Source organism: Agelaius phoeniceus, chromosome 2 (assembly GCF_051311805.1).
Source record: "Agelaius phoeniceus isolate bAgePho1 chromosome 2, bAgePho1.hap1, whole genome shotgun sequence".
NCBI lineage: Eukaryota > Metazoa > Chordata > Aves > Passeriformes > Icteridae > Agelaius > Agelaius phoeniceus.
The window spans coordinates 113,686,494-113,703,168 of record NC_135266.1 but is presented as its reverse complement, the minus strand read 5'-3'; the positions used below and the strand labels follow the sequence as shown (position 1 = coordinate 113,703,168).

General features: G+C 38.1%; 1 protein-coding gene across 6 annotated transcripts in view; it reads right to left on the bottom strand.

Annotated features, from left to right (window-relative positions):
• Positions 1-261: 261 nt before the first annotated feature.
• The window catches only part of DCAF6 (DDB1 and CUL4 associated factor 6), a 73,480-nt gene continuing 57,066 nt past the window's right edge, over positions 262-16,675 (bottom strand). For 4 of the 6 annotated variants that reach the window (XM_077174578.1, XM_077174577.1, XM_077174579.1 and 1 more), the window contains 6 exons: positions 15,227-15,268; positions 9,546-9,684; positions 6,401-6,557; positions 4,793-4,881; positions 2,197-2,302; positions 262-714 (listed from right to left, as the gene is read on the bottom strand). In XM_077174578.1, coding sequence (XP_077030693.1) covers positions 650-714; positions 2,197-2,302; positions 4,793-4,881; positions 6,401-6,557; positions 9,546-9,684; positions 15,227-15,268 — 598 coding nt within the window. In that variant the 3' untranslated portion in view covers positions 262-649. The remainder of the gene's footprint in view (positions 715-2,196; positions 2,303-4,792; positions 4,882-6,400; positions 6,558-9,545; positions 9,685-15,226; positions 15,269-16,675) is intronic. The other 2 variants (XM_054628071.2, XM_054628073.2) reach the window with 1 other exon arrangement.

Genomic DNA, 16,675 nt, shown 5'->3' with positions numbered 1-16,675 from the left:
CATTACAGACCCAAGCACAGGGAATGGGAAGTGACATTATACAACTGAGGGAGAGAGAATTTTTGCCTACATAAGCGTGGGAAATGCAAGAATCAAGAGACTCAGGGTCTTAAAAGTCCCCAGTGCTCACTGCAAGAAATAATTGTGTTTGTTACTTCACAAACACTGTAAGAAAGAATACAAATACTGCAAAGGCAGCAATGGGGTCGTAATTACAAGGTGATAAACCAATTGCTGCACAAAGAAAAACCAGAAAACTACTTAAAACAACCAAATCTTTTAATTAGAAAGCAACAAACATGCAAACAGCAGGTATAGAAATTTATTTGAACCAACGTTTTTACTATCATGAAAGTTACTTTAAAACATTGATCCAAGCTCTCACATTTGCTGTTTAAGGAAAATATTGCACTTGGCATCTTCTAGCACCCCTCATACATGGCAAAACATTTTAAAAACATTTTTGTTTATTTTAACTTGCACACTCTCCCCAAGTCATGCACACAGTCATTCAAAAAAAAAAAAAAAAAAAAGGTTAGGTTATCCAAAAGCAATACCTCAGAATTGCACTAAAGCTCTGTAAGGAAAAATATAATTAATGTCTTATACAAATTTCATTGACTTCCAGGTGCTCACACACAACTGTTGGTTACTCTTCATCTTCATTTTCATTTTCCTGGCCAGATCCTTCTGATCTGTCACCTTCCAATCGGTCTGCAAAACACAGATTTAGTAAAAAGAACTTCCAAAATTTTCTTTTTCTGGTAAATATTTATTACATACTGTCTCCCTAGACTATTACACAATGGGATATGGCTGTGGGTTTAAGGGTAGAAGAAAGTCTGTGTGCACTTACAGCAGAGAGTGGGTAGAAATGTTACCACAAGAAAGGAGAAAAGGAGAAATGCCTTTAAGGATTTCCAGGCATGAAAGCAAAATCTGTGTACAAAAGGAAAAACCTTGTAGCTGCTGACTGGCTGTCAGCACAGAAAAGATGAATGCAAGTACAACATTAAAATGAGATGGTGACTACAAGGGACAGAAGGGCTGTGCTGGGGAGCTGAAACTACAATAGCTACAGTTAGAAATGTGAATAGTCCAGAAACTGGGGAATCTGCCTGTCACTTCAATACATCAAAAAAGTGCCTTTGGAAGTAAATAATTAGATAAGAGCAAATACAGAAATGTGTGAGGGAACATGACTGGCTCAAGACCAATCACTCACTCAAGCAACATGCTTGAGTCAGGTTTAGAAACACTCCACCCAGCAGTAATAGATTTTTGCTGAAATGTTGTAGCTGAAGTGTTGGGCAGTTCTTTTAGCATTTCACTCAGAAGAGAGAAGGACAACTGAAGGAAACACAGGGGCACGGAGGTGCAGCACTGGGCTGGACACATGGCACCCTCCTGGCTCCCAGAGCAGCCAGAGCTGAGAGAGGAGCAGCAGCTGCCACCAGGCACAGCTTCCTCCACACCTCACCACTGCAAGCCACTGCTCTGCTCAGCCAGAGTCCCCATAATCACTATTTCCCATCACTTTCACCTTCATCTACAGGTCTGTTAGGTTTTTGCCCCATATGCCATGCCAGCCTCCCAAAACTTCATCTCCTTGCTTCCTAAACAGTGTGTGATGTCTCTCCACTGTCCTCCATCTTCAGGGTCAACCCACTGCACTCAGCTTCTCCAGCACCAATATCCAGTTCCCAGTGATGTTCTTCCATGCAACCCTCTTATCACCACTTTCAGCCCCATGGGAACTGGAGGGACATCCAGCTGCCCTGGGAGCAGCTGCCAGCAGCCTCAGCAATGCCTCCCACAGTCCTGAATCTTCACACCTTCCTTCATCCCTAGACAACTCCCACAATCACAGCCACTTTATCTTACAGTTCATTCCAGTCCTCCCCAATAGTTTTCCCATCATACTCACTGAAAAGATCACTCCTGAAGAGAGTATTTTTCAACATCTAAAAACATATTTTGCTCTTTTTTTTTGAGATAAAAAATAACAGCTGTAAAGATGTTGCAAGTCTCACACCAAAGAAGCAATTCCTAAGTACTAAGAGAACTTTGAACAACCCATGAATCTTCTCCCCAACCCCAAGTACAGCCACAGCCAGCTAAGGTCTTGATGATTTCCCAACCAACCTGCTATTTCATAGACCAGTGCTGTGGACAAGCTCTTCAGAAGTCTCTCACCTGCTCTTATGTGATTCAACGAAGCCAACATTCGGAGCATGAAGGAAGCTGGAACAGTGATGGTGTTTCTGGTCTCTTCCAGCATTAATTCATTACGAGTTATAACCTGGAGGCAGGGAAAGGAAAAATCCAGCATCAGAAATTAACACAGAATTATACTGCATTGATAGGGGTTTGTAGATACAAAGTTTCTGTGCAAACAGAACCCAAAATTACCATAAGGGAGCATTATTTTAATAATTGCTATTTCATACTCTTGTCTGGGGTAAGAAAAATCAGCCAGTGGACTCTGCCTGCAGGTGTCCAGTTATCTGTCTAAAGAATGTTCCAGTAAGATCGTGGTTCCGTTGTCCACATGCATGGCAGATACTAAGATGAGTGACTAAGAAAAACTTTGGAAATCTTTCATGAAGTAAAGCAGATTGATGATAGAAAGAGCTGTTTCCAGATGGCAACTGTTGTAGAGAACAAAGTTCTAGCACCAGTGCTGGCCAAGAATGTGGGAAGGAAAAGAGATGAGGTTACCCTCAACTCCTACCTTCATGCTGCTTGAAACTTTTGGAGAAAATCCAAGGAACACAAGCCATTTCTATCCCACTTCAGGAACATTCTTTAGCTCCATAATTCTTTGTAAACAGAGCTACAGCTTGCCTCTAAATGACTTGAAAGAGCCAGCTCCTACTGTCTCATTTTCAAGGAAAAAAAATCCACTAATGAATAGTTTTATTTCTCTTCCCTCATTCCTTCCTCATGGTAGTTCCTTGCCATCCTTCTTTCTTCCTCCATAAATTTTAATCCCACACTGTAGGTAATCCCAGCCAGCTTTTAGACTAGATTCTTTTGTTATCATTAAGCACAAGAATTTCTTTAGATGGAGACAAGTTATGACCATTTTTCAGTCTTTGCTCCCAGATCAGCTGCTGTAAGACAGGAAAATAATGAAATTCTTGTTCTCTCTGAGACTCTTCAAGCCTGCTCCTCTTGTGAGGAACATGTTCTTGCAAATGTTTGCAGTTTCTTCTCCCTTCCCACCTCTTTCCTGTCATTCTCACCTGTTTGCCAGGCACTTGGCACAGCTGATCCCTCCCTAACAGAAGCAAACCGAGAAGGCAGCAGGCTGCTCTTTATTCCTCTGTCACCCCATATCTCTCCAGTACATCATCAATAACCCCCCTTACAACCTGGTGCTGAGGCTTTGTCTCCATTCAGAGGTTTTTTCTTATTCCCACTGTTTTTCCCTATTCACTAAGGTCACGGCCCCTTCTCAATTTTAAATACATTTCTGTATCTATATGGAACTTTCCTCAAACATGTGTTTTCTCCTCAGACCCTCCCCCTTCTCTGGAAAATTCAGTTCAGGTACGTTGGACACTTGTTCCAGCCAAATTTAACATGGTGAGAACTATTTTATTGCTATGAACATCTCCTGTCCCCTACATAGGTATGTCAATACAGGGAATAAATTAAAAAACAAAAACCATGGTTTTGTTATGCTGCAGTCAATTCTTCTGAAAGTTCTACATTTTCTATTACAGAAAACATAACTAAACGTCTAAATAATTTGCAATTATTAGAAATAAAGGAAGGGAACTAAAGTACAATAATTAATTTTAGCCCACATTTATATTTAGTAATACTTCTAAACCCCAAAGGCTCCAAAACATGTCATGACTAAAGCTGTCACACAATATGCAAGGAAGGGTCTCTTCGCTCAGTGCTAAAATAATGGGAAAGGTTCAAAACTCACAAGTGGAAGGTTTGGGGTTTTTTCAAGGGATGTGGGGTGGCTAAGGGTTGTGTGTTCCTCTTTGTTGAAAATATATTTAGCACTACTACAGAGTAATTAAATTATTTAAAAATCCCCAGTCTTCTCTATCTGTAGTGCCTAAGAGATTTCACAAAAAAAGCCCCCAACCTGACCACCCCATACCAAATCTGTCCTATAATATTATTTACAGAAAACCATGTAACATTTTGATACATTGTGTTATGTAAATCACTCAAATATGATTATTCAGCAGTCAGCTATATGGTCACCCCAGGCCAGTTGCTATATCCAGTTATTGCTCTGAGGGCAACATGAAAATAATGAGTTACATAACTTCACATTGGACTTTTATAACTGATTGGGCTTGCAATGTTTGCTTTATTCCATGAAGTTCCCATGTGCAATCTTAACCTTTAAGCCCCTTTTATGCCACTGAATATTTAATAGGATTGATTTTTGTACTCTGTGCTGTTCTGTATATCCTTGTATTACCTTCAGTTTATTTCCTTCATTTATTTGTTTAGAGACAGGCACTATGTTCATTTATTAATTCCTGCCAGTTTTCCATCTATATCTGAGTGTTCACACTTCTTCCAACTCCTTTCATGTACATAATAGCAGATCATGTTATATAATTTCTAGGAGAGCTGAGGAAATGCAAAGTGCCAAGGATATAAAAGTCAGCTGTACTGAAGGGCAGCTTTTTATTTGTAGCTCATTTGTTGAATATTAAATAACTCTGCTAATTCAAGATCAGCAATTTGTACCAAAGGCTTTTATAGAATTAAAGATAAAACATTACCATGAAAAAGGAGGAAAGGCTCTTACCTCATCTGCAAGTTTTCTGTTAAAAATCTTGGATTCTTCCAGTGGTGACCAAATTTTTATATCATAATCAATACCCGAAGAGGCCAGAACTAGAAGTAAAAACCAGTTATTCTAAATTAAATGTGTTATGTTTATTGGTATTTTCTGCTCTTAAATGGGAGAAAAATATTTCACTTGAAGCACTTATTTGCCAAATGTCAGATCTCATGCTGAACAGAGCTTGTAATTACCAAGTCTCCACATGAGGTCTGCTCCATAGATTGTTTTTGAATCTATCTATATAGATATGAAGAAAACAAATGCAAACATCAAGAGCCCCCTGCTTTAAATTTGAAAAAAAAACACCAAAATACATAAAAGATAGAAACAAAAAGTAAGAGCAAACCCAGCCACTACTGATCCATTTCTGCTGATAAGTATATGCATTAATAACAAAGCTTTAGAATTTGTAGACCCAGTACAAAGGCAGAACGAAGATAATTTCAAATGTAGTTTTGATAATTTCAGTGAATTTAATGTAAATTTATTTGATACTTAAATATAAAGATTCAATGGATGTTGTTATAAATAAAGTATGAAAAATATGAAAATTTGCAGAACATTCTCTAGATCATTGCACAAAAGCCAATGGAGGAATTAAAATTCCATAGAAAGCTCTCAGTAACTGGGAAGCTGAACAAGAGTAACTGTCCTATAAGGAGGATGAGCTCTCTTAGTGACACCTTCAGAGTGTGACACAGTTCAACAAGACATCAGCAAAGCTACAGGGCACTTTGAAAGGTGCTTCCAAAGGAAGTATCCAACTCAGGACATGTACAAGAAGTCAATTTCAATAAAAAAGTTAAAAGGTCAAGGCTTACCCTATGTAGGACAGTATTCCATGTTCCCCCAAACTGTTTGAAAAACCCCCAGCCTCTTCTAGTATTATTATAACATTTACTTGCTAATTTACTAATAGCTGACTCTTACTATACATCCAGGTAAGCTGTGAAAAAAACCCAAAAACAAACCACAAATACTTTTTCTGACTGTGTCAGAGGCTAGAGGGTGGTTCAGATTTCCCAGCTACATGTGATTCCTTCTACTGCTTTGGTCCATCTTTTCTATGAAGGATTTCCTCTAAACACAAATTATTAGGATTTCTATGAATTTTATTAATTATTCTAATCTCACAATGCCAGTGTGAGGGAGACACCCACTTCCACTGTATTTTTTTAATAGAGCCAAGTAGAGACCAGATTCCAATATAATTTCCAAGTATTGCTGGCATTTCAACAACCCTATATTTCCCTCATTAGTGTCATAGAAAACATTTTATGTGTTGAGGGCAGCAAAAAATTGAGATTCTTCTTATTACATCTGACAGTATTTCTATAAATTCTGTGCCAGGAGTAGTTTGATTTCAATAAATTTTTGCATAAGGAGGGATTTAAGGGCCAAAGGTCATTAGTAAGAGGCAAAATTAAAAGCACTATTATCTGAATTATATAGGGAAATATGAACAACATCTCATTAATCATTGCATTGCTCAGTTGAGACAGAGTTTAGGCCGGAAATGCTCTAGTGCAGATAAGCTGCATGTGCAGAGTGTGAGGATGCTGCTCTTACTGGGGTCAAAGGGGTGAGGCTGCAGGCAGTTCACCACGTGGTTGTCAGCCTCCAGCAGCATGAGGTGCTCAGCAGTGTGGCGGTCCCAGATGAAAATGTGGCCACAGTCTGAGCCACTCATGACAAAGTTGGATCCCCAAAAGTTGGCTTCCTTTATCTGCAAGAAAAGCAAAACTTTGTAAGACCCAGCCAGTGAAAAGAGCACACTCCTCTGTCTGCACTAACAGTGCTGCTGAAGGAAAGCTCAGCCCATGCAGAAATGAGATTGAAGAAATTTTAAAGGAAACATTTAAAGAAGAGTGATTTAAAAAATGAGAGTTCATGAGAGTTCAGAAAGGTTTAGATTTCCAGAGCAAAGTAGCCGCAAACAGGGAAAAAAAAAAAAAAAAGAGAGGAGTTGGGGCAGACTGAACAGTATGAAAATAAATGTCAGCAGATCCATCACTTTCTAAAGTCACAGAAATGATACTGGAGACAGGGGTGTGCAAAGGAGTTTTTAGGAAAAGTTTGGCCAAGTTAGTTTGTGAAAGGCTAATCCCTGGGGGGGATTTTCCACTACAGAGAAACAGGGGATAAGACAGAAGCTTGTGAAACCTTCCTCAGAAATCCCTTCTGGTTTTACTCTGCATAGGACCTCAAAATAACCATTGTGAAATGATATAAATAATATAAAAATAACCATTGTGAAATGCTATCCCGTATTCTCTACAGGTGAGAGGCTTGATGGCATGGCAGAGGGAGAAGGGACATTGCTTCAACAACAGCCAGAAAACTCAGTCACAGACACGAGATGTGAGCTGAGAGCTCCACAACACCCTGGTGTTTGTGCTGCAGGAACAAGCCTGGAAGGCTGAAGTGTAGCCTTGTGTGTGGAATTGTTATTTTGAGAGCCAGCAGTACCTCCTACAAACTCTTTTAATTGACATACAAGGGGCAAGAGAGGTACCTGTGCAAGCAGGAGCTGCCTGGGCAGCAGCTTGGATTCACACAGAGCCTTTCTAATGCTGGAAGTTCAGTTTGGCATTTAGGAGTAACTCCAGCATAAGGGACAGAATTTTGAGTGTGAGACTATTTACACAGAATCCTGCTATGAATTGTTTTCCAGGTAAGGCTCTAAAGAGGGCCATGCCTGGATCCTTATGTTTCTTTTGGCAGACTTCCCTCAGAAAATGCCCTGAAGAGAAGGGCAGAGATGTTGCCTTGCTCTGTGCTTTGCCTCAGCTACCTTGATACAGATTCATTGGTAAGTTGAACCCTTATGCTGTTAGAAATATGTGGTTTATTTCCAGCATTAGTATGCCCAGTTTTAAATTTCAGGCTTGGTAGATCTTTGTCTATAGAATATGTCCCAATGACTGCAGTCAGTGCAATAAAGTCATCCTGATGTCTAAAAATAAACCAGAGAAGCTGCATTCCTGTAATGAATTCTGATGTATTAATCTTTCAGCAGCTTTTGTCTTATAGCTCCTTTTAATACATATTTTCATTATCCTGTTACATCTAGATTATCCCCAATAAGAAAAAAATTAATTTTCTACTTTAATTTTCAATCATGATCTCTTCCTGTGCCCTGTGTATTCTCTTACTCATACTTCTCAATACTCATAAAGCCTAATTTTAGCACCCCAGAAATGAACAGAACTGAAATTCACATTTAAAAATTTTGGTTTTCAAACATTTCTAAAAGTCACTGTTTTAAAAGCAGGACTATAAAAAATGTAAGATTGCCAAATTAAATTTTTAAAAGTAAGGGAGAACCAGAATCATTCCATTTGCTTGCATAACCTTAATTCACTATATATGCATATACACACACCCATATATATGTATGTACATGTAAAAATTATATACATATATATAAATGGTTCATATAATTGACAACACAACTTTATCCCTGGGCTGCTCAGGTGTGCGGAAACAAAGCTTTTTTTAAGCTGTCTCCTTCATAAATTTGAAAGGGAAAAATCATTATTCCTTGCAGGAATGAGGGCATTACTCAAACCAGCAGATCAAAAAGAAGATTGCAACCATAGAGACCAACAGGGAAAACAAAATTACATTTTCTTTTATTCTGTGCATTCCTTGCCATAGGTGCTTGTGTGAAACAAAAGTAAAAAGACCAACCCACATCCCCAAGAAACCAAACAACAAAATCTGTTAAATAATCTGGATATTAACAATTATGCAGAGACTGAATTAAGCCTTAGATGAACTCACTTTTAGTATCTTTTAACCAGAAAGTGCCTGATGCCAGGACTTTTAAACTAATCAGGGTTTGATCAATGCAAATACCTTTCTGAAATACAGTGCAAAACTCCTTGTCATTAATCAAAGTGTATTCTAAACCCCATTGCTTATGTAGACTGAAATAGGTATTTAGTCGGGCATTTTTCCCAGTGTAATCAAAGCTATTCACACAAAACCTAGAAAATGGCTTTTTGGGGGTAAAGGGACTACTCCTCACATCAGCTGCAAAATAACACACCAGCTATTTCTGCAAAATACCACCTAGAACACAGAACTTCACATGTTCAAAATATTACAAAAACCAGACAGAAGAAATAAAGGAAAGTAGCATCTGTTTTTCGTGTACCATTGCTTTACGAACACAATAACTGCGTTGTTCTTAAAATACAGGATTTTGTTTGAATCAGACGAGGCATCTAGTAGCTAAATTATAATTTAATAACTAGCACTCCTTCCTTTTTTTAATTCAGAGATGTTAAGGTTCTTCAAAACTCCAATTTGATCCTCACTTTCCCTTCCAGGCTCTTCAAATTGAAAGATTAAATAACAAATTTTGAACAGCTTGGAAGAGAAAGTGAGGATTAAATCATAATTTGGAAGGTAGGCACATTTTATGCCACATAAGCTGAGAGAGAAAATGAAAAAGAAGAAAAATACCCCAAATTTCAACGGATGTTAAGGGGAGAGAGCCTTAAACTCAGGAGTATTTCAATGCCTTTCACAGTGACACGAGTCACACTAATTTTTATTTTCACAGAGCAAATTCTGTGCCTTCTAAGTGAGCACAGAAGCCAGAGCGCTTACAGAGAACCCCCAGACCCTTTCTGGCCAGGCCAGCAGGCGCAGCTGCCCTGGGTGAGCCCATGAAGCCCCAGCCCCCAAGCCCCAGAGGCTGTACCATGGTGCGGGAGTTGCGGTGCCCTTTGTAAACCATCTTTATCAGGGGCCGCCTGATGTTCAGCGTCTCCAGCTCCTCCATCTCCTTCCTCTCCTTCCTCCTCCTGAAGAGCTCCTGGATGCGGGCCACAGCGGATCGTCTGTGAATCCAGAGAGAGCAGCACTGAGAGCCCCTCCCCAGGCACTGCAAGGGGCTCCCAAACATCAGCATTAGGCACTCCACCACATTCTCCATGAGTTTGACACAGACATCAGCATAATCCCAACTGTAAAATTACAGACGTGAATTTTTCCATCCTGGCGTACAACAAGAATAGCATGCAAGACAGTGGAATGTCAAGTGATGCCAGGTTTTATTCCCCCTCTGTAGAACAAACTTCAGCTGCTGGCAAAATTCACATGCTATTTTATTTTCATCCTCCACCCATACCGAGGTAGCAAAATTCTGAAGTGAAAAAAAAAAACTATGCCAGAACAGAAGTTTTTAAATTTTAAAAAGCCATTAAGGATCCAATGTGTCTCTCAGAGTGATTTGGTTTTTTATAAGATCAAAAAAAAAATTTCAAAAAAATCTATGCCAGAACAGAAGTTTTTTAATTTTAAAAAGCCATTAAGGATCTAATGTGTGTCTCAGTGTGATTTGATTTCTCATAAGATTTTTTCCAATGTATTTCTTGTCAATACTTCTCTATGATGACTCAAGATTTAGACAGCTTTTAGGAAGCTCCTACTAAGGAAAAGATGATTTGAGATCAATTATTGGAACACCTATCCCATATGTTAGCAGTAAAGTTTACAGCTGGAGATTTCCCAAAATAACAGAGGAAAAAACAAAAGCCAAATTATATAATTTGTTTTGTGAACGTTTAATTCCAGGAACTTATTATTTTATTAATCTGTGAAAAGACCTTGGTGTCAAATTTTTCCTGTTTAGTTGTTCAGTTTGCAGATCCCCATAATTCCAGCTATGACCAGACAGTCACATCTCAGTTCTTTTTCTTCTGTCATTCCTTGTCATTATTAGGTCCTGAACAAAGTCCAGGGGGAATGTCACTCTCAAGAGGAAGCAGGTACAGATTTTAGCAGAATGCAAGGAGTGAAACTATTACAGCTATTTATATGATCCTAAAAATTAAATGGATCCAAGAACCTCACTACACTGCTGCCAGAAAGTAGCCTGAATTTGTTTTTAAGTAATCTTTTCCAGTGTTTTAGTCACTGATCCTGGAGACCCCAACAACAAGTCCTCTACTCCAGAAAAAACCCCCACCAGATCTATCTCATCACTAGTTCTCTCAGCCCGTGATCTGCTTAGATTTTTGTCCATTTTTTGCCACAGGAGAAAGTTGCACCAAAAAGTTAAGGTGAAATAAATGTTATGCTACAGCTAAGCAAAGAAGGAGAAGGAATGTAAGTCATTAATGCAAATTTATTTACTATAAAAACAAATAAACCAACAAACCACACACTGTTTTACTAAGACAGATCACCTAATACAGCTAAGCTTTCAAAATAAATTTTAATACTTTTTTTATAGAAACCAGAAGAGTTTTGAAAGCACTAGCCAATAGATCCATTTAACAGTGTGCTATTTATTATAATACATTTCTTAGATGTTTGCCTAGCAAACAGCACCAGAAAAAGTAGACTACTACTTCCTTTGTGAGAGTTTTCTATCCTTTCAATCCCCAGACAATTTCCTCGTTCATCTTTTTTATACTACAGTAAATAAACATACTATATTTTTTAGTTATTCCTTCTAATATGCCGAGTTTCAACTTTAATCTTCAACAGATTGAAGAGGGCTCTTCACAACATCTTCATACAACAGAGGGGAAAAAAAAGAAGCCTCTGTTTTTATCTACTGTGCTTTCAAGATCACTGAGTTATTCTCCTCACCAGTTTCCTTCTACATAAAGGAAAAAGGGTGACAGATAGGCTGCATCAAACACTTACAGAAACTTCAAACCATTATTTGTGCAGATTTGGGTTTTACTTCCTTTTAAAAAAAGATGGGGTTTGTGTGAGAAAGTAAAAGCATCTATCATTTACTGTGATTCCTTTTTGTAATTTTGGTGCATTTATTTACCTAAATTAATTAAAGATGTGCAGTGAAGAGGCTGGGAAGTTAAATATCATTAGGACTGAGAGAGCAGTAGACTTGTCCAGCTGTTTCAGAAGGGTTACTTGCTGGACAGCAGTAACAGGTCTTGGGATTAGAAGATAATATTAAAGTTGCTAATTGGTAAAGCAAAGCAGTTTCTTGCACAATTTTTCATCTAAACATCTCTATGAAAATTGATCTCCTCCTCTCCATTTCCCTAGGCTGAAATATGCAGACATGACAAAAAAACCTCAATACTACTCAGCAATCAGAATCATGCATTTTTAAATAAGAGCAGAAGCACAGAAGCAATTTTGGTTAAAACTGTCTTTCAACTAAATGGAGCTCTGAATTTAACCTCCTCATTTGGGGCCTCATTTTAAAAGGCAGGAGTGGATTTCTATTTAGTTATCTTGGAAGCCAATGATTACCTTCACCAGGGAGAAGGCAGCCAAGCACACACAACTGTCATACTGGGATTGAGCCCTGGAGAAAGCAAGAACATGGCAGAGGCAAGTCTGCTCCAGAAAACATAAATATGAGCCCAATTTAGTGACATTTCAGAACACAGAACATTACAGGAAAAAGCCTTCTCTCTGAGAGATATTACTTGTTGATAACTACAGATTTTCTGTAATTATTTTTAAGTCATACACGCACAAGAATTTTAAAATCTGACATAGCTGTTTTCATTTGTATTTGTGATGAGCAATTCCCGTCTTTGCCAACACAAACACAGAAGCAGCCTCATCACTTGGAGCATCAGTGGGTACAGAAGTGTGCTGTGCAATTTGAACTGTTCTGAGGTCAGCTTGAGCTGAGCCTGGCTGAGAGCTGCTGCTTCCCTTCCACACTGCTCTTCCAAGCACAAAATGTCAGACAATGGAATTTATGCACATTATGTTGGCACTCCTCAGGCAACCCCATCAATGGGTACAGCTCTAGGAAGTATTCACAGAGCACTGCTTTTCCCCTTATGATCAGCCAGGTTTAAAGTCCTCAAAGTTAATAGTCGTAATTAATTATCAAAAGTCCATTTAAATTAAGACAGAGATGAGTGGAAAAGGGATTCAGAAGTGCAGCCATATTTTTTTAGTTAAAAATAAATTCAAGATAGGCAAACAAAAAAACAAACCCACAAAAATCCTGTGATGCAAACTGATCCATATTATAAATGGAGAAAAATGGAAAATATGTATACACATAAGCTAAGTCTTAAAATATATAAGTTGTCACACAGGGTGTTTTCTGTATATTTAGAAGTTCTGAAGCATAATGAGGATTTTTTTCAAAACAAGAATCTGTACAATTTGCACAATTAAATATCTGGTTTGTTTGTTAAAGGACAATAACATAGTGGCTGCCATAAAACTCATCTGGTACCTGAGATAACCCTGCTTCTTCCAAACACCATTATCCAGCCTGATAATGGCCAGTCTCCTGAGCTCAGCTGGGTGCAGAGCTCACGTCTCCCTGCTTCCTTGCTCCATCCCTCTTGTCTCAGCTCTGCACTGAGAATTGAGCTTACTATTGATTCCTTCAGTACTGAGGATTTTTTTCACCTCCCAAGTTTCCAAATGTACTCACACACACACAAACATGGTCTATTTTTCATAGTAGACAGCTTTGGGCTGGAAGAGACCTTAAAGATCATCCCCCAAGCCCCTGCCAGGGACAGAGACATCTTCCACTGGACCAGTGCTGAGGACCACAAACCCTTATGCCTTCTCTTGAGCTCTCTGATTTTAACATCTTATTTTTTATCCACTCTTGTTGCCACCTTCTCCTTTGCACTGTTTTCCCTATACAAAACAATTGCAGAGAACCTAAGGCTTATAACCATTAACTTAGGTCTTATTTCTCCAGTGCCTTATGGTCATTTGGACAATGCTCTCAGGCACGTGGTGGGATTCTTGGGGAATTCCTGGTGGGATTCCTAGACTCAGTTGTGGGTCCCTTCCAACTCAGGGAATTGCATGATCCTGATATTATTTGTGTGTGCATCTAAACCACTGCAGCAAACTTGGATCCACGTCTGGCATTTCTTCATTGATCCTGTAAAGGAATTCACTTGCCAGCTACCACTGATCTGCCCAAAAATTCCAAAGGCTTGTCTTTGGACTTATACCACCATATTAAAATAGATTCCTTGACTAAATGCCAACATTTGATTATATTTCTGATACTGATTATTTCCTTTAGGAGCCTCTGAACCTGTGGAAGAGATTTACTGCTGCTGTCAAATTTCAAGCATTAAGACAGCTCAGTACCAAAGGCAAAACCATCCTGTTAACAGCATACTGACACTACCCCTAAAGCCCAAGTTATTTCACTGTTGATCATACAAAACCAAATGTTTACTGTAATGCTCTCCTAGGTAATTTCCCAGCTTTCAAGCACAATCAACGTTTAAACTATTCTCAGTTACAACACATTTAAAAATCTTCACCTGATATGCTGATGAATGATGATGAAAAGCAGAGAACAAAAGACTGATAAAACATTCTATGCTGAATGCATCATTTATTTTATATTAAATTTATAGCACTATGAAACTAATATTCCCCTGGGCTGTGCTGAAGAGCTAAAGAACTCCTTGGTAAGCATGCTGAATATAGAAAGAATGCCTACTGTAAAATTTCAAGTACAAACAGCAAAGATTCCTGAACTTCTAAGAAAGCTGACGAGTTAAATCCAGGTATTCCAATTGCAGCTAAGATGAAAATACAAGACAAAGAAATACAGATCTGCACCATTTTCCTGGAGGCATTTAAATAGAAGACTCAGGCTCAGTCCTTTATGGAACCTCATCCTGCACCTTTGCCTTTTCAGCCACAGAAAGCCAAGATGTTCATTTTCATCATTGTAACAACTTTGGGCCATTTCCCCTCTGGATGGCCTCTGGCTGGAATCACAGCAGAGAGTTTCTCCCTCTTACAGCATGTGGCCAAACACAATTACCCAAGTTGCCTCATATGTTCTTACAACTGCTTCCCTCAAGTATTTCAATGAAGAATATGAGATCAAGTGATTTTTTTTTTCATTTAACTTCATTAAAAGCAATATTGTGTAAAATTTAGCATCTATCTTTCTAAATGTGTATTACCCAATATAGCTCTAATAATCATGCTTAGTTCCATAACCTTGTTCAGGCAAAAAATATAAATGGTTTTTGATCCATGTAGTCTTATATTTTTGTCCAGAACTGGATGTTCTCTACTACCAGACAAAGCAAGTCAGCAGTAGCCCATGCAAATATAAGTCGTTCCTCAGCAGCTCAATTAAAAAAAAAATAAAAGGAATATTTCTTTTCACAAGCTACACACTTTTCAAATTCCATTAATTTCTATGGCACACGATAAAAATGTTAATAGGTTGTAAAATGTATACACTATCATTTCTTTTCAATTTCCATGCAACACATGCAGCTAAATATAACTCAAGCAATATGCTCTGTAATTCATAGCATTTGAAGTACAGCAATTCTTAAAATGCCAGTTAGATATGAAAACCAGAACCTGATAAATCCAATATATGGCAATAAAAAGGAGGAGGGGAGGAATAAAATAATTAATTACCTCATTATTCTATCACCTATCGCTGTTCCTCTGATATTATATCTAGTAAAGGGAATAACAACTGAAGTCATTCACAAATGCTAGGTACCATGTTTTTCAAAGGTTAGCATCTCTTACAAAATGTGCTCTATGAATTCCAACTGAGAAGGCTCCTTCCCAGTGTATGAGTCAGTATATGAGACTACTTGTATTTCAGCAAAAATAGTATTCAGATTATATAACAGTACACAAAGTTATAAAATGCAGTAAGTCTTCATAGATCACAGCAGCTGTATCATCATTTCCATTTTACATTTGTATTTTTTTAATTTTAACCTTAGTTAAAGCTAGTTGTAGCTTTTTCCAGGCTTAGCCTCCACCCCCAGATCAACTTCAAAGTCCAAACAAAATTAATTCAGTCATTTAAGTAGGAAATCAGCCCTCAGAGAGCTGTTTTGACTAATTTGTAAAAATTAAGATCAATCCATTAAAAACTGCACTCTCTGTGTATGAAGAACATTTTGCACAGATTTTTTTTTCTCCCCTCCCACAGAATACAAGATACCACCCTCTTTTTGAACTAAACTTAGTTGATCCAGAAAGTTTTAAAGGAGAAATGCCCTTGCATATGTCCAGACTGAAAGACCTGCATATGTTGTCTTATTTGTCAGAGAAGGCACCTTTTCCTGGGGATTCCCTAAAATGCACAGGAGGTTCTTTACTCTGGTGAGTATCTGGCTAAACTGCTCTGCTGTACAGAAAAGGTTTTAAATTTTTTTTTCCATCTTAAAATATTCTGTGCACTTCCTTATCCATTTTGTTAAAAAGAGCATGCATTGACTGGCCCAACAACATGAAAAAATGAAATAACTGCTTCGTTTCTCCTAGTCACTTGTGAAGACCATTCCTACAGTGATATTCAGTGGCTACAGAAATGCTGCTGAAAAATGGCAGATGTCACATTCTCAATTCTTTATTTATTTTAAAGAAATGTCCTTCTCTGTCAAAACTCTTCCTAGCTGACTCCAAGTCAACATGCAGCTGACTTAGTCAATCAATCAAAGGATCATGGTATTTCTCCACATTTTGCTGCTACTATTTAAAGTCTTTTTCAAAATATTAAAGCAAGTGCAGACTTTGCCCAGTCCTTCCTGATAGCTCAGTTGCAGGTTAGTTGGTGAGAAACCACCCATCCTTATTATGTTTTGAGACTTATAAATATGCACAATATGAGATTGTTTGAGAAAAAGATCAAACCCTCAGCTTGAAAACATAACAACTACAAATAATATTCAAATAATGGAAGCCTTGTACAATTAGATTTGCAAAATAAACAATATTTTTAAATAAATCTGAAATCTACATCCATCTTAGTAAAAATAAGGTGAGATGCAGCAGGAAGTTCTCAATTTATTTAGAGCTCTGTTTAACAGAGCTATCAGAAGGGTATTTCGGCCACTTTTTTTCCTT